At 43.9% G+C, this 22202-nt stretch overlaps 1 protein-coding gene across 5 annotated transcripts in view; it reads right to left on the reverse strand.

The window, feature by feature from the left end:
* PHKA1 (phosphorylase kinase regulatory subunit alpha 1) overlaps positions 1-22202 on the reverse strand; it is a 452411-nt gene that overhangs the window by 342109 nt on the left and 88100 nt on the right. For all 5 annotated transcript variants that reach the window (XM_069748675.1, XM_069748674.1, XM_069748673.1 and 2 more), the window contains 3 exons: positions 20213-20335; positions 20026-20121; positions 19849-19956 (listed from right to left, as the gene is read on the reverse strand). In XM_069748675.1, coding sequence (XP_069604776.1) covers positions 19849-19956; positions 20026-20121; positions 20213-20335 — 327 coding nt within the window. The remainder of the gene's footprint in view (positions 1-19848; positions 19957-20025; positions 20122-20212; positions 20336-22202) is intronic.

Here is a 22202-nt window from a genome sequence, read left to right on the forward strand (position 1 = left end):
GTCCATCTAGTTCAACCCATAGCCTAACCTAACATGCCCTAACAAGTTGATCCAGAGGAAGGCAAAGAAAACCCATGTGGCAAATAATAAGCTCCACTTTGGGGAAAAAAATTCCTTCCCGACTCCACATACGGCAATCAGACTAGTTCCCTGGATCAACGCCCTATCAAGGAATCTAGTATATATACCCTGCAACATTATACTTTTCAAGAAAGGTATCCAATCCCCTCATAAATTTAAGTAATGAATCACTCATTACAACATCATACGGCAGAGAGTTCCATGGTCTCACTGCTCTTACAGTAAAGAATCCGCTTCTGTTATTATGCCTAAACCTTCTTTCCTCCAGACGTAGAGGATGCCCCCTTGTCCCTGTCTCAGGTCTATGATTAAGAAAGGTCTGTGTACTGTCCCCTCATATATTTATACATTAAAATAAGATCACCCCTTAGCCTTCCTTTTTCCAAACTAAATACCCCAAGTGTAATAACCTATCTTGGTATTGCAGACCCCCCAGTCCTCTAATAACCTTGGTCGCTCTTCTCTGCACCCGCTCCAGTTCAGCTATGTCTTTCTTATACACCGGAGACCAGAACTGTGCACAGTATTCTAAGTGTGGTCGAACTAGTGACTTGTATAGAGGTAAAACTATGATCTCCCTGAAAAGTATAATGTTACAGGGTATATATACTAGATTCCTTGATAGGGCGTTGATCCATGGAACTAGTCTGATTGCCGTATGTGGAGTCGGGAAAAAAATTTTTTTCACTAATGTGGAGCTTAATGTTTGCTGCATGGGGTTTCTTTTTTGCCTTCCTCTGGATCAACATATTAGGCTATGGGTTGAACTAGATGGACTTAAAGTCTTCCTTCAACTTTAACCCCTTCATGACCCAGCCTATTTTGACCTTAATGACCTGGCCATTTTTTGCAATTCTGACCAGTGTCCCTTTATGAGGTAATAACTCAGGAATTGCTTGACCGGATCCTAGCGGTTCTGAGACTGTTTTTTCGTGACATATTGGGCTTCATGTTAGTGGTAAATTTAGGTCGACAATTTTTGCGTTTATTTGTGAAAAAAATGGAAATTTGGCAAAAATTTCAATTTTCAAATTTTGAATTTTTATTCTGTTGAACGAGAGTTGTGTGACACAAAATAGTTAATAAATAACATTACCCACATGTCTACTTTACATCAGCACAATTTTGGAAACAAATTTTTTTTTGCTAGGAAGTTATAAGGGTTAAAATTTGACCAGCAATTTCTCATTTTAACAAAAATTTACAAAACCATTTTTTTAGGGACCACCTCACATTTGAAGTCAGTTTGAGGGGTCTATATGGCTGAAAATACCCAAAAGTGACACCATTCTAAAAACTGCACCCCTCAAGGTGCTCAAAACCACATTCAAGAAGTTCATTAACCCTTCAGTTACTTCACAGCAGCAGAAGCAACATGGAAGGAAAAAAATAAATATTTAACTTTTTAGTCACAAAAAATTATTTTTTGCAACATTTTTTTTTATTTTCCCAAGGGTAAAAGGAGAAACTGGACCCCAAAAGTTATTGGATTATTTGTCCTGAGTACGCCGATACCCCATATGTGGGGGTAAACCACTGTTTGGGCGCACGACAGGGCTCGGAAGGGAAGGAGCGCCATTTGACTTTTCAATGAAAAATTGGCTCCAATCTATATTGGACACTATGTCGCGCTTGGAGAGCTCCTGTGTGCCTAAACATTGGAGCTCCCCACACAAGTGACCCCATTTTGGAAACTAGACGCCCCAAGGAACTTATCTGGATGCATAGTGAGCCCTTTGAACCCCCAGGTGCTTCACAAATTGATCCGTAAAAATGAAAAAGTACTTTTTTTTTTTTTTTTCACAAAAAATTTTTTAGCCTCATTTTTTTCATTTTTACATGGGCAACAGGATAAAAAGAATCCTAAAATGTGTTGGGAAATTTCTCCTGAGTACACAGATACCTCATATGTGGTCACAAACCACTGTCTGTGCACACGGCAAGGATCGGGAGGGAGCGCCATTTGACTTTTTGAATGAACAATTAGCTCCAATCGTTAGCGGACACCATGTCGCGTTTGGAGAGCCCCTGTGTGCCTAAACATTGGAGATCCCCCACAAGTGACCCCATTTTGGAAACTAGACCCCCCAAGGAACTTATCTAGATGCATCGTGAGCACTTTGAACACCAGGTGCTTCACAAATTGATCCGTAAAAATGAGAAAGTACTTTTTTTTATTTTAGCCTCAATTTGTTCATTTTCACATGGGCAACAGGATTAAATGGATCCTAAAATTTATTGGGCAATTTCTCCTGAGTACACCGATACCTCATATGTGGTCACAAACCACTGTTTGTGCACACGGCAGGGCTTGGAAGGGAAGGAGCGCATTTGACTTTCTGAAAGAAAAATTAGTTCCTATCTTTAGTGGACACCATGTCGCGATTGGAGAGTCTCTGTGTGCCTAAACATTGGAGCTTCCCCACAAGTGACCCCATTTTGGAAATTAGACCTCCCAAGGAACTAATCTAGATGTGCGGTGACCACAGTCGAGAAAATAAAAAATCTTTTTTCTTTCCTCAAAAATTATTTTTTAGCCCGAAATTTTTTATTTTCTCAAGAGTAACAGGAGAAATTAGACCCCAAAAGTTGTTGTCCAGTTTGTCCTGAGTACGCTGATACCCCATATGTGGGGGGGAACCACTGTTTGGGCACAAGTCGGGGTTCGGAAGGGAAGTAGTGACGTTTTGGAATGCAGACTTTGATAGAATGGTCTGCGGGCGTCACGTTGCGTTTGCAGAGCCCGATTACCTAAACAGTAGAAACCCCCCACAAGTGACCCCATTTTGGAATCTAGACCCCCCCAAGGAACTTATCTAGATGTGTGGTGAGAACTTTGAACCCCCAAGTGCTTCACAGAATTTTATAACGCAGAGCAGTGAAAAAAAAATCAATTTTTTCCCACAAAAATAATTTGTTAGCCCCCATTTTGCTATTTTCCCAAGAGTAATAAGAGAAATTAGACCGCCAAAGATGTTTTTCAATTTTTCCTGAGTACGCCGATACCCCATATGTTTGGATAAACCACTGTTTGGGCGCACGTCGGGGCTCGGAAGGGAGGGAGCACCATTTGACTTTTTGAATGCAAGATTGGCTGGAATCAATGGTGGCGCCATGTTGCGTTTGGAGACCCCTGATGTGCCTAAACAGTGGAAACCCCTCAATTCTAACTCCAACACTAACCCCAACACACCCCTAACCCTAATCCCTACTCTAGCCATAACCCTAACCACAACCCTAACCCCAACACACCCCTAACCACAACTCTAACTCCAACACACCCCACACCCTAATGCCAACCCTAACCCTAATCCTAACCACAAGCCTAATCTTAACCCTATTTCCAACCCTAACTCCAACCCTAAGGCTATGTTCCCACGTTGCAAATTTGTGTGAGATTTTCCACACCATTTTTGAAAAATCCGAAGGTAAAAGGCACTGTTTTACCTGCGGATTTACCGCGAATTTCCAGTATTTTGGGGGCGGATTTCATCTGCGGATTCCTATTGAAGGACAGGTGTAAAACGCTGCAGAATCCGCACAAAGAATTTACATGCTGCGGAATATACAACGCAGCATTTCCGCGCTGTATTTTCCACACCATGGGCACAGCGGATTTGGTTTTCCATAGGTTTACATGGTACTGTAAATGTGATGGAAAACTGCTACGAATCCGCAGTGGCCAATCCGCTGCGGATCCGCAGCCAAACCGCATCGTGTGCACATAGCCTAATTCTAACCCTAATTTTAACCCTAACCCTAACTCTAACCCTAACCCTAACTCTAACCCTAACTCTAACCCTAACTCTAACCCTAACCCTAACTCTAACCCTAACCCTAACCCTAACTCTAACTCTAACCCTAACTCTAACCCCAACCCTAGTGGAAAAATAAAAGTAAATATATTTTCTTGATTTTATTATTGTCCCTACCTATGGGGGTGATTAACGGGGGGGTTCATTCACAATTTTTTTTATTTTGATCACTGTGATAAAACCTATCACAGTGATTAAAATGTACCAGGAATGAATCTGCCGGCTGGCAGATTCGGCGGGTGAACTGTGCATACGCCCGCCATTTTGGAAGATGGCGGCGCCCATGGAGAAGACGGACGGACACTGGGAGGGACACCGGAGCTCAGTAAGTATGGGGGGGTGGGACTGGAGCACGGGGGAGCGGACAGGAGGACGGAGGGGAGCGGAGCACATTACAGGATGAAGAACTGGGGAGATCGGTGGCGGGGGCAGATCAGGGTTTCCAGCCATGGCCGATGATATTGCAGCATCGGCCATGGCTGGATTGTAATATTTCACCACGTTTAATAGGTGAAATATTACAAATTGCTCTGATTGGCTGTTTCACTTTCAACAGCCAATCAGAGCGATGGAAGCCACCCCCCCTGGGCTGAAGTACCACTCCCCCTGTCCCGGTAGGTCAGGTGAAATTGCAGTTAACCCTTTCACCTGACCTGCAGGGACGCGATCATTCTGTGACACAGAATATGCGTCACAGGTCGGATTGGCACCGACTTTCATGACGCATACGCTGTGTCACAGGTCGGGAAGGGGTAAAAATACTTAGTTACTATGTTTTGTTCATATAAGCCTGTAATATTGACTTTTAAGTTGACGTTTGTTCTAACATATTGTGTTGTTATACTGGATGACTGAGACGCAGGGTAATTGAACAATGATGCTCCTTCATGAGGGATACAGATTTGACAATCTACAAGATGCCAGCTTAGGGGACCACGGTTCCGGCTGAGAGAATACAGATCTGTTCCATTGACCATCACTGAACCCATGGATACATTTGGGGTAGTCAAGATTTGGACCCACCAGTCACCAGAGCCCCATGGTTATGTTTGATAAAACCAGGATTGGGATCCACTGGTCAGAAGTGGCCTGTCCCTCGAACAGTGATAGAACTCCAGGCCTTGGGGGGCGTGGCCTGACTGCTCATGGTGGAGGCTGCTTGATCCGGGAGCTCCCGAAAATCGGCACACATCCATGCTATAAAACGACTTTTTTTCTTTCCTTTCCTGGATATAAGCTGCCCTATCTTCAGGCTACATTTTGAGACGTTTATTGAGTGTTTTGGGGTGTTTTCGGACACTTTGCAGTCCCACCGCATGGTAGAGGCCTCATATCTGACCCAACTGCTGGATTTCCCTCTGGGCCCTTATAGACGGGCGTGGTGAGCTGGGACTGTGATTCCCCTCCAAGACCCGGACTAGCAGGTCTGATTTGCCCCCCTGCATTGTGGTGAGCCGCGGAGAAACCAGGACCACGGGCTGAGCAGACACCCGCCTGCTTGCCTGCTTCCGGACCGTGGGACTCCCCTGCCCTGCTAAGAGGGTGAGTCACAAAGCGCCATTCAGCGAACATCATCCCCTGCCTGCCGGCAGAGGAGTGAGAGACGGCTGCTGCAGCTTAGTCATTAGGCCGGGTCATCGCTCCCCCAGACGCCGACAAACAAAGCAGCCGCAAAGCGTGGCGCCTGGCGCGAAAACCCGGCAAAGGTAAAGACGCCTACAGCCGATGAGCGTGGTGGAATTCCCCGACCGCCGGCGAGGACAGAGGACGCCGAAGACCGGAGACGCAGGAACGCCCCGGGATACCCAGCGGAGGGGCGGTGAACAGATCACTGAGGAGGCAGCAGCCCTGAGGCAGCGGTAACCGGGTCCCCGCAGGAGACTTCAGCTCGGACGCCACCCGAGACAGACCGACGCACGCAGCCACCTCCTGCAGCAAGCCCAGAGCCACACAGCATTCGGCGGTGACCGGGATCCCGCCGGAGTGTCAAGCCCGGACACCATCAGCGACAGACCGGCGCCGGAGCTCCGCACACGCAGCGACCTCCTGCAGTGAGGTAGGGAGTACCGGGCCCAGCACTCGGAAGCTCTTAGCAGAGACATAATCGCAGCAGTGCGGGCTGTGGCTGACAACCCAGAGGAAGTGGGGACAACAGCACACAGCCTGCGCGGCAAATACCAGCACCTGGCCTTCTCCCCAGTGCTCCTGGGATCGCTATAAAGGGGCTCAAGCTACATTACCCCCCACCTCACTGGGCTCATCTATCCCTCACTTATATCGGCTCCGGCGTTTATTAACTGAAAGAGGAGCTTACACCTCAGGGCACGTCTCAGTAAACGTTAACCCCTGCATCTTATCCTCCCCCCATGGTGCTCTTAGTGTGCCTAGATGCTTAACCTTATAAGCAAACTTCCTGAAACTAGTGACCATTAGATCACAAAAACTAAGAACCTAACAGTTTTATTATTATAACTAAAACATCATAAATACTATTGCAGGACAACCTCTGAGAAATTCCAAGAATAAGAGATCTGACATAATCCTAAATGCAATTATGAGATCCTTTGCTGACACCTAGTGTCCATTTACAGAACAGCTCTCTTACTTCCAGAACTGTGACTACAACAAATATTTGACTATCTACCCTGCAAATACTTAAGCATTCTATTGGGTCATTTAAACCCCAACTCAAAACCTTCACACTCAGCGACGCTGCAGCGATACCGACAACGATGTCGATCGCTGCAGCGTCGCTGTTTGGTCGCTGGAGAGCTGTCACACAGACAGCTCTCCAGCGACCAACGATGCCGGTAACCAGCGTAAACATCGGGTTACTAAGCACAGGGCCGCGCTTAGTAACCAGATGTTTATTATTATTATTATTATTATTATTTATTTATTTATATAGCACCATTGATTTCATGGTGCTGTACATGAGAAGGGGTTACATACAAGTTACAGATATCAAATACAGTAAACAAACTAACAATGACGGACTGATACAGAGGGGCGAGGACCCTGCCCTTGCGGGCTTACATTCTACAGGATTATGGGGATGTTTACCCTGGTTACCATCGTAAAAGTTAAAAAAAACAAACAGTACATACTTGCCTTCCGCTGTCTGTCCCCCGGCGCTGTGCTTTCCTGCACTGACTGTAAGCACAGCGGCCGGAAAGCAGAGCGGTGACGTCACCGCTGTGCTTTCCGGCTGGCCGGCGCTCACAGCCAGTGCAGAGAAGCACAGCGCCGGGGACAGACATCAGAAGGTAAGTATGTAGTGTTTGTTTTTTTTTACTTTTACGCTGGTAACCAGGGTAAACATCGGGTTACTAAGCGCGGCCCTGCGCTTAGTAACCTGATGTTTACCCTGGTTACCAGTGAAGACATCGCTGAATCGGCGTCACACACGCCGATTCAGCGATGTCTGCAGGAGGTCCAGCGTCGAAATAAAGTTCTGACCTTCTAGCTCCGACCAACGATGGCACAGCAGGATCCTGATCGCTGCTGCGTGTCAAACTGAACGATATTGCTAGCCAGGACGCTGCAACGTCATCGTTCAGTGTGAAGGTACCTTTAGTGCCCACCTCCCGCTGAAGCTACTAATCCCTTTAACAATAAAATCAAGCCTTATCAGCGTGACTACTATATCTATTCAATTGAAATGACTAATTCACCCCCTCATCTCGTGGGCTGAGGGAGAACTTTGACGTCAAACAATAAGTGATAATCCTAAGCCTGTACCAATAGCCATGGGGAAATCTTGGGTTAAAACAGTACGAGGAACTTCAAAAGCCTCTAAATCCATAACCCAAGCTGATGTGGATAAGTTCCTGAAAAAACAATCTGCCTTCTCTGACACCACTACAACACCAAGACATATAGACAAACAGAGGATGACTCAGATTCGGACCTCGAAAGTGACTCCGATCTGGGAGGGAATGTAAAAGATAGTCTGGTAACCCGCTCATTTATCAAAAGAATACTATCTAAGGCGCTAGAGCCTATAGGGAAGGAGCGGGCGGAAATAAAACAAGATCTAGTGCAACAGGGACATAGACTGGAAACAGTCAAAATTGCCCAAACATCAATGACACAACATGCTACTACCCTATTAGACTGCCTCAAGGAACATGAGACGCAGATCCAAACAATCCAATCAACTTTGGAAGATCACGAGAACCGAGAAAGGAGGAACAATATCTGCATCAAGGGTCTCCCAGAATCAGTTGCTCCCGATGCGATAACTAAAGCTGCTGTGGAGATTTTCGGTAAACTCTAACTGGATGGAGATCCTAAAAATATCGAGCTCATCAGAACTCATAGAACTCTCCGCCCAAAACCCAAACAGGGAGAGCCTTCACAGGACGTAATATGCCGCTTCCTCGATTATAGGATGAAAGACCTTATTCTTCGACGTGCACGAGAGGCACAAGATATCACATACGAAGGCTCTCAAATAAGTCAATTTCAAGACCTCTCAGCATTGACTCTGAAAAAACGAAGAGTACTGAAACCAGTTACCGAAGCCCTGATACAGAAAGGATATCGTTTTCGCTGGCTATTCCCTTTCGGAATTTTCGTCACCGCAGAAGATAAATGAATTCAAGCCCGGACATCTGCGGACATCAAAGAGCTATGCAAGACCTTAAATATCAACCTGGACGCTTATCCAGACCTGGAAACATTCCACACAGCATCACAGCTTCAACCGCTTCCAGCTCCAACCCCGTGGCATCTTGCAGGGACTCCTAAATCACAAAGACTGAAAAGAAAATCAATAAAGACACCACCATCAAAAGGAGACCCTGCAATAACCTGAACACAGTTCCTGACTACAGTAATGGTTCTACCTGAACTGAGATTTAAGCCAGCATTGGCTCAAAATGGCTAATCATTGATCCTAAACCTCTTCCCCTAATTTTCACCCACACCCTCTTCCCATCTTTATCCTAACCCCCTCCCTTTTACCCGATCCCGTTACCCCCTATTCATCATGATCAAGGGCCTATTGGCTGGGAACTTGGTCACCCTATGTAGCGCATACGCTCCTAATAGAAAAACACTTAAAATGGCTACTATCATTGCTCAGGAAAATAGAAGATTTCAGAGAAGGTTCCCTTATATTAGGGGGGGGATTTAAATATTGCCTTAGAACCCTTAATAGACACATCCACAAAAAAAAGTACTATCTCTGCAAGACATCTAATTAGGATTAGAACAAAACTCGGGTCAATGCAAATATTAGACATATGGAGGTAATTACATCCTTGCGAACTCGACTTCACCTATTACTCCCACCCTCATAGATCTTACCACAGACTCGATTATATTTTCGTACCCAGACAATTGTTACCAAATGTAATAAGCTCTACAATCCTCCCTAATGTACACTCAGATCACTCCATAGTACTACTCCAAACAAAGCTTCACAGACCCCTTTCCGTTAATAGATCTTGGCAACTGAACGAGTCCATTTTAAACTCCCCAGAAGTCGTCAGACGTGTTACAAAAAAACTTAACCAATATTTTGAACAAAACGATACCGATGAGGTCTCGATCCCAACTCTATGGGAAGCACATAAGTCGGTAATTAGAGGAGAACTGATCTCTATTTCCTCGTACCTCAACAAACAAAGACAACAAGAGTTAAGAGACTTATATGCTGAGATATATGAACTAGAAACACAACACAAAAAACAACAGGAACAACACATTCTAAATGAGCTTATTAAAAAAAGACAACGATTGAAAGAAATTCTAAACCTTAACTCTGCTAAATGGTATGCCTCTTGGCGAAACAAAATGTTCGTACATGGTGATAGAGCTTCAAAATTAATGGTATCCAGACTAAAACGACGCCAAACACTCACATATATCCATACCATCAAATCTTCAAATGGTCAGTGCACCCAAAACTATGAACAAATCGAATCTGAATTCTTAAATTATTATAAACAGCTTTACAACTTATGCCCAAAAGAGAATGATACTGACAAAGCCAAAAGATTACTAACTATTAAAACCTTTCTGACTCGCTTAAATCTCCCTCAGTTGACAACCTCTCAGCAACACCTCTTAACCAAACCATTCCAACTAGACGAACTCCGGTCCGCCCTGTCGGGGAGCACTTCCAGGAAAGCCCCCGGTCCTGATGGTTTATCTACAATATACTGGAAGTCCTTTTCACAAGTATTACTCCCACGCCTATTAAACATGTGTAACTCAGTATTGAACGGCGATCAATTCCTTACGCAAGCCTTGGAAGCTAAGATTTCACTAATATACAAGGAGGGCAAAGATCCAGAGCAATGCAGTAGCTACAGACCAATCTCGTTATTAAACATGGATCTGAAATTATTCGCAAACATGATAGCACGCAGAATAGCGGGATTTTTGCCATCATTGATATCTTTAAACCAAACAGGCTTCGTCATGGGAAGGGAAGGGAAGGGAAAGATAACGCTTATAAAATATTGCACCTTATGCATTATGCTAGAGGGAAAAAACTACCTTTAGTTCTCCTAGGGACTGACGTGGAGAAAGCCTTCGACAGGGTGGACTGGAGATACTTAGGAGAGACCTTGGCTTGCTTTGGATTTCCACATCAATTAACTTCCTCAATAATGAGTATGTATCGAGAACCAAAGGCACGTATTAGAATAAATGGCTCTTTGACAGACACGTTTACAATCTCAAACGGCACTCGCCAAGGCTGCCCCCTATCGCCGATACTCTTCGTATTAGCAATGGAACCCCTACTAAGTGCTATCCAACAGAACCCTGAAAATGAGGGTATCAAGATAGGAAAAACGCAGTACAAAACGGCGGCCTTTGCTGATGATCTTCTTGTTCTGATGACTAGATCGCTCAAAAGCTTCCCAGTTTTGATGTCATTGCTAGAGGAATATAGTACTTTGGCAAACTTTAAAGTAAATCTCTCCAAATCAGAAGCCCTAGACCTCAACATAAACTACTCACACTCTTATTAAACTGAAAAAACTATATCCTTACACTTGGCCCAAACAATACATAACGTACCTTGGAATTAAGATACCCAGAAACCACAAAGACTTATTTAAACTTAATTACGACCCACTAATTGACAAAGCTAAGGCTACCATACAATCCTGGAGAGACCAATTCCTATCATGGTCAGGGAGGAAAAATTTATTAAAAAGTTTAATACTTCCCAAGTTTGTTTACCTGTTTCAAATGCTGCCTATCCACGTCCCAGAATCTTACCTGGCTAAGGTAAACTCATTGTTACTTAGGTATATCTGGAAAAATATCAAACCACGAATAACTTACCGCACATTAGTATTGGCTAAATCTAATGGCGGAATGGGTGCACCAGATGCTAGGAAATATTACTACGCTGCAATATTGGCACGCTCAGTGGATCTAATACGCGGCACTCAGAGTAAGCAATGGCTTAAGGTACCGTCGCATTTAGCGACGCTGCAGCGATCCAGACAACGATCCCGATCACTGCAGCGTCGCTGTTTGGTCGCTGGAGAGCTGTCACACAGACAGCTCTCCAGCGACCAACTATGCCGGGCCCCTGGTAACCAGGGTAAACATCGGGTTACTAAGTGCAGGGCCGCGCTTAGTAACCCGATGTTTACCCTGGTTACCAGCGTAAACGTAAAAAAACAAACACTACATACTTACCTTCCGCTGTCTGTCCTCCGGCGCTGTGCTTCTCTGCACTGTGAGTGCCGGCCAGCCGGAAAGCAGAGCACAGCGGTGACGTCACCGCTGAGCTTTCCGGCTGGCGCTCACAGTCAGTGCAGAGAAGCGCCGGAGGACAGACAGCGGAAGGTAAGTATGTAGTGTTTGGTTTTTTTTTACATTTACGCTGGTAACCAGGGTAATCATCGGGTTACTAAGCGCGGCCCTGTGCTTAGTAACCCGATGTTTACCCTGGTTACCAGTGAAGACATCGCTGAATCGGCGTCACACATGCCGATTCAGCGATGTCTGCAGGGAGTCCAGCGACGAAATATAGTTCTGGACGTTCTGCACCGACCAACGATGGCACAGCAGGATCCTGATCGCTGCTGCGTGTCAAACTGAACGATATCGCTAGCCAGGACGCTGCAATGTCACGGATCACTAGCGATATCATTGAGTGTGAAGGTACCTTTACGTTAGAGAATGAGCTCTCATCTCTACCTATCAGATTGCTCCTGATGGCTTTTGTCAAGAAGCGACTTCCCCCCTCACAATCGAACCCACTCACTCAAACACTCACCAGGATCTGGGCGAAAGTACATAACATACTAATACCTCCCTCATCTCCATTACTCAAACTTTCAGACGTCCTAACCCACACAATCAAAACTGATAATAAAGTACATAACAACCAACAAGGCCCAAACACACCCATAGACCAGCTATTTGGGGATGGAGTGCTTCTGCCGCTCTCTGAAATTAAAAAATTAACAGGCCTATCGAATTTTAATTTTATACAGTACTCCGCCCTCAAAGAATCACTGAGAATAATGCAATACAACTCTGCCACTACCTGAAACCTCACGACTTTTGAAACTCAATGCGCCAGAGTATCTAAACCACCGAAAACGCTATCCACTCTATATCAAACTCTTCTGACTGAAGACCATTGCTTAAAAAGAGCATATATAATAAGCTGGGAAAAAGACTTAGGATATACATTTAATAAATCTCAAGTCCAACTTATCTACAAATACTCACATGGCCCCACAAGCTGTGTAAAAACACAGGAAAATTCCTTTAAAATAGTATCCAGGTGGTATACTTCACAAACTCAAATACGGATCTGGAAACCAGATGCTTCAACCTAGTGTTGGAGATGCAAAAAAGGAACAGGTGACTATTTACATTTATGGTGGTCATGTCCCATCCTAAAACAATTTTGGTCTCTTGTAGAGGCGACCATCCTAAATATCACAGGGAAAAAATTGAAGCTGACACCAGAGTCTGTTGTTTTAAACCTCCCCATTTGCCCCAATCTACCTCGCCGCTCCTCTTCCTTAGCCTACATCATCATAGCGGCCGCTAACCTACTGGTGCCGACACTTTGGAAATCAACAAAAATCCCCACACTCTCACAATTATTATCCAAAATTGACCAACTTTACAGAATGACTGAATTAGCAGCCTCCGTGAACCATACGATCCCATCGTTCAAAGAAGTATGGAATCCTTGGGTTCTCTATAGGTCTAACAAACATCTGATACCTGAAGACTTACCTTAAACAAAATCAGCCACAGAACAAGGTGCATTCTTCACATCTATATCCCTGAACCCTGACCCCTCCTTTCCTACCCTCTTTCCTTCTCTTTATTCTATCCCTTTAAATTATGTTTTTTGTTTTTTCTCAGACAACCAGCAATCTTAGACTGATCTTAAATAATGATCGATTGCAGGATATACTACCTATCACTTAGATAAAACTGGATTTCTATACCCTTCAATTGATTACTGCTTGTCACTCATGTATCGCATTTGTCTTACCTTCATATATTCTGAGTAGCCTCAAAGCTCTATACCTGTTCTATGAGCTCCTACTCGAAGTTTCACTATTGTCGTTCTATTAACTGTTTCTTATATTTTACGTATGTTTGTATATCTGTTCTTTTATGAAAATCAATAAAAAGAACATTGAAAAAAAAAAAAAGGAAAGAAAAGGGATCCACTGGTCACCTGGCTCCATGGAGATGTTCGGTGATACCAGTTTGTGACCCTCAGAGTCGCCTGGCCTTATGCCTCAATGGACAATCGACTCTGGAAGATGAAGTCAGGTTGTGACCCTCGGGTCAACTGGCTTTATACCTGAATGGAATGTCATCTTCCTACACTTGTCGTTACCTCTTCTCTGTGTGCCACAGGTGGTGGTAGTTGACCCTCGAAGCTCTTAAGTCACAGCTGCTCTTAACCTAGCGAGTCAGCGGAAGGATGAGACTCTCTAATTTTGCATCATCTTGGGTACTTTGCTGGGACTGTTCTGTATGTTATCTGCCTGTTTTGTGGTTCAATTAAGTATTGCCACACTGTTTAACCGTCACTCTGTGTTGTCTGAGTAGTATCATGTATTATGCCCACGTAAAAAGGAGAGGGGGCGGTCGGTGGGATGATTCCTGGTCCATGAGATTTCAGTTAGCGAACCAGAACACCCGATGAACCCCACGTCTTCACAACTAAGTCATGCCCCTTCAGGGAAATCCCAGCCCATGGCACAGAGGATCCACACACACACCAGTATTATACGTTGGTTGTATAGCATAAGTTGTCTGAAAATTAAATTGCTACCAAAAATTGTCATACTTTTCCGTAATTCACCTGTATGAGTCTCCAGAAGTTTCTTCACTGTCCTTCACAGAAAACATATTAAAATATTGTAAGTGGGCCTCCTACCAGAACAAAAGAGACATGCTTAGCTACAGATGGGGTGTTAAATGGTGCCTCCATGTTTTTTATTTGCTGTGAGAGAACAGATTGTATTTTGCAGCAAAAATAACAAGAAAACGAGCACTCACCATCTTTGCGAAAAGTCTTTCCTTTATTGAGGACCCGTAGAAGCTCAGCAGAGCGAAACGATCGTCGTCATCTGGAACCTCAGGTTCTCCCTGTTACATCCTGCTTTTTTAACATGAAGCCTCAATAAAGGAAAGACTTTTTGCAAAGATGGTGAGTGCTCGTTTTCTTGTTATTTTTGCTGTTACAGATATCTTTTTCTGTTTTCCACGAGCACCCAATTCTGTTGTGGCAAATATAACGTTCAGCTGCCTGGAGGTGGAGCACAGGTGTGTCGGAGCTGATTGTGCGTCTGACTATTTTTCTTTGATTTAGATTGTATTTTGCGTCTGTGGTGTCCTTCTGGTCTTATAACTCTGGTGTCCCAGTGACCAGATAGCACTGCTGAGCGGAAACTTTTACATTTCTATTTTCACCCCTAAAGTTCATATTGGTTATATATTTCAGAGGAAACGTTTGTCAGGACTAAGAGCGGTTAGGCTTGAAACACGTAGACCCGTGTCAGTTTTTACCACCCCTGTATGTCTTCCATGTGATTTTTATTGTTGGTTTTTCATGGTCCCAAACAAAGTCATGTTTCAATACACTAACTTACCTATTTTCCTGCTGTTGTTCGGCTTCTTTCTTTGTGTGCTATACCCTATCATCCAAAATGCTACCGTCCAGGCTGAGAACCACTAGTAAATGAGCTGCTGAGAGCGCAGCACCACTGACGGGCTGAACTGCAGTGACCTCAGGACCGTGGGAAAAAGTCAGTGATGATGTCACCGCTAGTCTCTGAGGCCGTGCTCGCAGCAGCTCATTCACCAGTGGTTCTCAGCCGGGACGGTCGCATCTTGGCACCATCCAGGTTGAAAACTATTTAGCCCCCAGACATTGACTATGGCGTGGGGCAGAACTACGGACAGGTATGGTATATTGTTGTTTTTTTATATTACATTTATTACAGGAGATTGAGGGCTTCGGTGGAATTAGGCGAGGTCGTAAGTATGGATTAATTGAGATTATTAAAGGAGTCTGTGTCATTTATTCAATTAAAGGATTCTATTGTGGCGGTGTCTTTATCATCTTTACAACTATAGAATTTTAATCCATGTGAATACTTTTCTGCTCAATGAGGACAAAAGTATTCTCAGAGTGATACCTTTATTGGCTAACCAGAAAATAATATGTTTGAAGCTTTCAGAGCATAGTGGCTCCTTCCTCAGGCAAGCTTACAAATAGATTAATAAGAAAAAAGCACAACATTTAAGGGACAGAACAGTAGGACATTTGTTCATAAGGTGGGAGGTGTGATGCCTCCTAAAGATAAGTCAAGGAAATCAAATTAGGCATTTTGTTACAAATGGAGAGGTGGAGTGCTCTAGTGCAGGGGTCCCCAACTCCAGTCCTCAAGGCCCACCAACATGTCATGTTTTCAGGATTTCCTTAGTCTTGCCCAGGTAATAATTGCATCACCTGTGCAATGCAAAGGAAATCCTGAAAACATGACCTGTTGGTGGGCCTTGAGGACTGGAGTTGGGGACCCCTGCTCTAGTGGAGGTGTGAATTGTATCCATGTTGCGACTCATAAATCCAGGTGTTACATTGAGTCCTAGTGTCAAGAGAATTGAACATCTTCATCAGTTTGAATTCCCAAATGTTTCTTTCTCTGTCATCCTTAAAAGGACCTTTGAGTATTAAGACTTTAAATCTGTCATACTCTGTCCAGGTCCACAGAGATGTTTTCCCACAGGCGTGTCCATTTCATTCCTGATTGTGTGTCTGTGTAGATTCATCCTAGTTTGTAGTTTTTCATGGTTTTCCCAATATAAATACTTCCAGGGCACCTCGTACAACATGTCATGTACACCATGTTGGAGGATGTACAAGAAAAGGAACCCATGACCCTATAGTCCTGATTTGTGTTTGGTACGCGGACTGTATTTGTTGAAAATATGTAGGTACAAGTTTTGGATATTTTACTGTTACAGGGGAATGTGCCAGTCACTGATGGTGATGAGATGACACTTTTGACAAGGAGATTCCTTAAGTTAGGGGGCTGTTTATAGGAGAGAAGTGGTAGTTCTGGGAATATTTCTTTGTATTTGTGGTCTCTGTGGAGTATGGGCTGGAGATCAGCACCGATTATCCTTAGGATGCTCATGTGGGGGTTGTATGTGGGGCGCCTGTTATCCCCTCTCAGTTTGTAATCCAGGAGGCTGTTTCTTGGGATCGTTGAAGCCCTGTGGATCTCTTCATCTATTACCAGTGAATGGAATCCTTGTTGCAGGAATGTATTCCTCAGTGATGGCAGCTGTAGTTACGTCTTTACTGTCCGAACAAGTCCAAATATACCTCAGAGCTTGACTGTAGATGATGGATTTTTTAGTGTGTTTTGGATGAAAGCTATTCCATCTAAGTTATGCTGGACGTCCTGTGGGCTTATGGTAAATTGATGTTTGTATTGTGGTGTTGTGTGTATATGGTCATATCCAGAAAATGTATTTGTGACTTTGAAAAGTTGAGGGTGAGCTTGATGGATCCATTTTTTCCCATAGACTTGTATTAGCGACGGATTGTGACGGATGGCCTTCCGTTTCATCCGTCGTTTGACGGATCCATCGCAAAGTTTTTGTCTGTTGGCAGGAGACAACGGACATAGTAAAGGTTTTTTGTGTACGCCGAAAAGTCGGACAGCGATGTGACTGATTCCGTTTTATGAAACAGAGCATGCCTCTCTCCCTCTAGAATTCTGTTTCTTTAAATTACGGCTGCAATACCTCAACGGATCCGTCAAAAAACCAGATCCAGTGCATCTGTTTTTTATAATCGGCACAGGATCCGTCTTTTCAACACTTTGACGGATTGTGCCGGATTCCAAAAAAAAAAACAATGTGTGAAAGAGGCCTAACCCAGAATAGGCCCAAATTCATTCAATTAAAGAGAAACAACAATCCATTATTTTACAGAAAGTTCAGTCAAGCTGAAAAAATGCTAGAATCAATTAAACTGGCTCACCAGAAGAGCCACAGGAAATGAAGACAAACAATGCCTCTACTCTACTGCAGAGGATAAGTTCATCACAGGTAAAAGCCTAAGAAATCCCAAATGGACAGTACTTCACATAACAGCTCTCATAAATGATGCACATACATCAAGTAGCAGACACATTTCTGAGGCACTAATGAGGACAACAAACACGATGAAATTTGTTTGAGCTAATTAACAAAAAAGATTGGACTTTAGATCAGTGGAAATCTGTACTGTGGTCTCATGAGTCAACACTTAAGATTTTTTATACCACCTAATACGTGTTTGTGAGATACAAAAAAAGTGCCTACTGAAAAGAATGCTGTGGGGGTGATTCGCTGGTGACACACTTGGCAAGTTATTCCAAATTCAAGGCACATTTATCCAACATAGCTACAAGGCTGCAACAGGACAACGACCTAACCACAGCTCTGGGATATGTGAACAAGAAGGGGGTTGGAGGGCTGTGTCAGATGATATGGCCTCCACAATCACTCGACTTCAACCAAATTCAGATGGTTTAGAATGAGTTAAACTACAGACTAAAAACAGCCAACAAGTGTTCAGCACCTGTGGGAAGGTTGAACTTGATGGACTTAGGTCTTTTGACAACCTACGTAACTCCTTCAAGACTGTTGGAAAGTTGTTCCATGTGACAACCCGGTGAAGCTGCTGGAGAATATGCTAAAGGTTTGTGAGGTTGTCAGAGAAATAGGGTGGTTATTTGAGGAATCTAAGGTTTAACACATATTGTGGTTTGTTTCACATGCCTTTCTTTACTCCTTTTTCCCATATGTGCTCCTTAGTGGTTTTGCAGTCTGAATTTACAATGTCTACATTTCATTAAAAACAAAAAAATATATAGTATGGACAGATGTGTCCAAACTTTCAATGGTACTGTGTATGTAGTTCTTTGTTCCCTGATGAGTTTCCCTGCACTTCTCTTTTAACCACCAGTCTGACGATCAGGTCTTTTTGTACCATTTTGGAGACTCGTCATTCATTGCTAGATAATGTTTCTGGGTCAGCTAGTGAATGGCTTTCACGGTGCTGCGGACAGTGGCTACTAGATGATCCAGACTTTCCGTTGGGTAAATCATTGATTTTGCTTTTACTGGTTGGTTTAGGAGGCCGGGGTGACACTATCAGTATTTGGTCAGTATTTTACATCAGTATTTGTAGCCAAAACCAGGAGTGGAAAAATAAAAGGAAAAGTATAATAGAAACACATCACCACTTCTGGATTTATGCTGTCCTGTCTGTATACTCTCTTCCTCCCCTGCCCAGGAGAAGTGGTATGATAAGGTCATGTCCTGTACGGTCAGACAAGGCCATTACACAGTACAGCAGGGGCACATTTATAGGAATAATGCTCCTGTGCTGTCCTGTCTGTATTCTCTCTTCTCCCCTGTCCAGGAGTTGTGGTATGATCAGACTATGTCCCTGTACGGTCAGACACGGCCATTACACAGTACAGCAGGGGCACATTTATAGGAATAACGTTCCTGTGCTGTCCTGTCTGTATTCTCTCTTCCTTCCCTGCCCAGGAGCTGTGGTATGATCAGACCATGTCCCTGTACGGTCAGACACGGCCATTACACAGTACAGCAGGGGCACATTTATAGGAATAATGCTCCTGTGCTGTACTGTCTGTATACTCTCTTCTCCCCTGCCCAGGAGCTGTGGTATGATCAGACCACGTTCCTGTACGGTCAGACACGGCCATTACACAGTACAGCAGGGGCACATTTATAGGAATAACGCCCCTGTGCTGTCCTGTCTGTATTCTCTCTACCTTCCCTGCCCAGGAGATGTGGTATGATCAGTCTGACGATCATGTCTTTTTGTAGCTTTTTGGAGACTCGTCATTCAATGCTAGATGTTTCTGGGTCAGTTAGTGACTGTTTTGACGGTGCTGCGGACAGTGGCTACTAGATGATCCAGACTTTCCATTAGGTAAGTCATGGATTTTGTTTTTACTGGTTGGTTTATGAGGCCGGGGTGACACTATCAGTATTTGGTTTTGCTACAAATACTGATGTAAAATACTGACCAAATACTGATAGTGTGACCCCGAGCTCATTGTCAAACTGCCATCCGAAACCATCCAGAAGGGTCAGTAGGGGTTGACTCTCCGCTTTCATTTGTTGGATCTTCTGCATCACGTCATGCTTATATTAATGTGTTTGTAAAGAAAAGAAGAATTCGGGGTCTCTAAAAGATGCATTTTTTACAATACTCCATCCTCTGAAGTGACGTTGAATGTTGGTTCTTGTTTTTCTCCACTTTGACACTCACTGTTCTCTGCACCTGGTCCATGGAAGCTGCTGACCAGGAGAACCAGGAATGGCAGCCAGAGGCTTCAATAGAAGTGGGCAAGAAAGGCACGAGACCTTTGTACAACCAGACACGGCACCTTACCTCAGACATTAGACAGCCTAGAATATACAGCGATTGTCCCCACATATGTGGCAGCTTTCCCAAGGGGACGCGATCTACTGTGTGAGGATTCTGATACTCTTCCTCCACCTACAAGTAAAAGTGGCAAGTCAATGCTCAGAGCCCACCATCGGCCCACTGATCTGTAAGACGCCTTACCTGGCTTTCTGGCACACTGTACAGCTCTGGCACTAGTTGCACTCCATGCGCTCCCTTGATGAGGACACTTTCCATCGCTTCTCTGTATTCCTGCACCTGATAAAGAACATTCAGAAGAAGTTACAGAAAAGCACAGGAGACATCTGAGAAATATGGGACAGTATGCAGAGTCTCAAAAGCATCTTACCTGCTCCTTATTACCAATAAAAATCCCATCCAGGATTAAGTATGTCCAGAAGAGTGGCCACTCACACTCAATGTTCTCAAACAGCTTCAGTTCTGCTGGTTCATAGTATAACCTGCTGGGGTCCTGGATGAGAAGGAAAAGGAGAACATTCAGGGAGCAAATTTATGTCCAATACCAAGCATTTATAACCCTTTTCCGCCATCCTAACCCTAAACCTATACAGTAAGAACTCTGGAAAGTTTCCCCAAATGTCACTGATTCCCATTCTTCCCAGAGCCATAACTTTCTTACTTTTCCATCATTATGGCCACGTGAGGGCTTGTCTTTTGGGGGACAAGTTTAACTCTTGAATGACACCATTGCTTTTATGATATTGTGAACTGGAAAACAGTGAAAAAAATTGTATCTGCAGTGAAATTGCACAAAAAAGTGCAATCCCACAATTGTTTTTTTTCTTTTCTTTTTTTTTACAATGTTAACTAAATGCTAAAACTGACCTGGCATTATGGTTCTCCAGGCGTTTATGACTTTGCAGATACCAAAAATGTCTAGCTTCTGTTTTTATGCAAGTGGTGAAAAAACAATGTCCACTTTGTAAAAAAAAAAAAAAAAAAAAAAGTACCATTCTCCAAGACCTGTAGCATCTCCATTTTTCGGGTTCTGGGCAAAGGATTATTTTTACGTGCCGAGCTTCTTACCAAAATAACGTAATTCTGGCATTTTTATTTTTTGTGTTACGCTGTTTAAGGATTTAATTAATTCTTTTTATATCTTGATAAAGCATTTCTCAACGTGGCGATACCAAATATGTGTTTTAGTTTTGTAACTGTTTTTTACTTGCTTCAATAGTCTCCATTGGAGACTAAAAGCTGGGATCATCTGATCGCCTGAGCTACACGGAGGGCATATATTAGGTTAGTCAAATCTCATAGTATCACCCCTACTCTGGAACCCTCTACCACAACATATCAGACTCTCACCTACCATCAAAACCTTCAAAAAGAGCCTGAAGACCCACCTCTTCCGACAAGCCTACAACCTGCAGTAACCACCGATCGACCAAACCGCTGCATGACCAGCTCTATCCTCACCTACTGTATCCTCACCCATCCCTTGTAGATTGTGAGCCCTCGCGGGCAGGCTCCTCTCTCCTCCTGTACCAGTTATGACTTGTAATGTTTAGGCTCATTGTACTTGTTTTTATTATGTATACCCCTCCTCACATGTAAAGTGCCATGGAATAAATGGTGCAATAAAAATCTAATATATAAAGCTGAATGTGTGTGTGTATGTGTGTGTGTGTGTGTGTGTATGTGTGTATGTCCGGGATTGGCATCTGCACCGTCGCAGCTAGAGCCACAAAATTTTGCAGAGTCACACGTCTGGACCCCGAGAGCGTTATAGGCTATGTTGTGAGGCAAAATTTTAACCCCGCGCGTTCCAATTCACCAAACAATTTTGCCCCTATCTACATAATGGGGAAAAAAGTGAAAGGAAAAGTGTTGGAAGCGTCGCAGCTACAGCCACAAAATTTTGCACAGTCACACGTCTGGACCCCGAGAGCGTCAGGCTATGTTGTGAGGTGAAATTTTAACCCCGCGCTTTCCAATTCACCAAACAATTTTGCTCCTATCTACATAATGCAAAAAAATGAAAGGAAAAGTGTAGGAGGCAAATTGACAGCTGCCAGATGTGAACAAGGGGGACTTAAAGAATGAGAGCGATGGCGCCAAAGAGTATATACCATACAGTTGCTAAGGTGGGGCCCCGACATGGGATACTCACCACACACGGGGATATAAACACACACACAAAATGCGCCACACACTACCACATGCTTGAACACATATTACCCTCAGCACACATTTCACCACAAATACACCAACCTCGCCACATAAAAGTCGAAACACAAAAGTCGCCACTCAAAACTCGCCACGCGCAGAACTCGCCACATGCAAAAACTAGGCTCTTGCAAAATTCGCCACAAGTG

Source organism: Ranitomeya imitator, chromosome 2, assembly GCF_032444005.1.
Source record: "Ranitomeya imitator isolate aRanImi1 chromosome 2, aRanImi1.pri, whole genome shotgun sequence".
Lineage (NCBI taxonomy): Eukaryota > Metazoa > Chordata > Amphibia > Anura > Dendrobatidae > Ranitomeya > Ranitomeya imitator.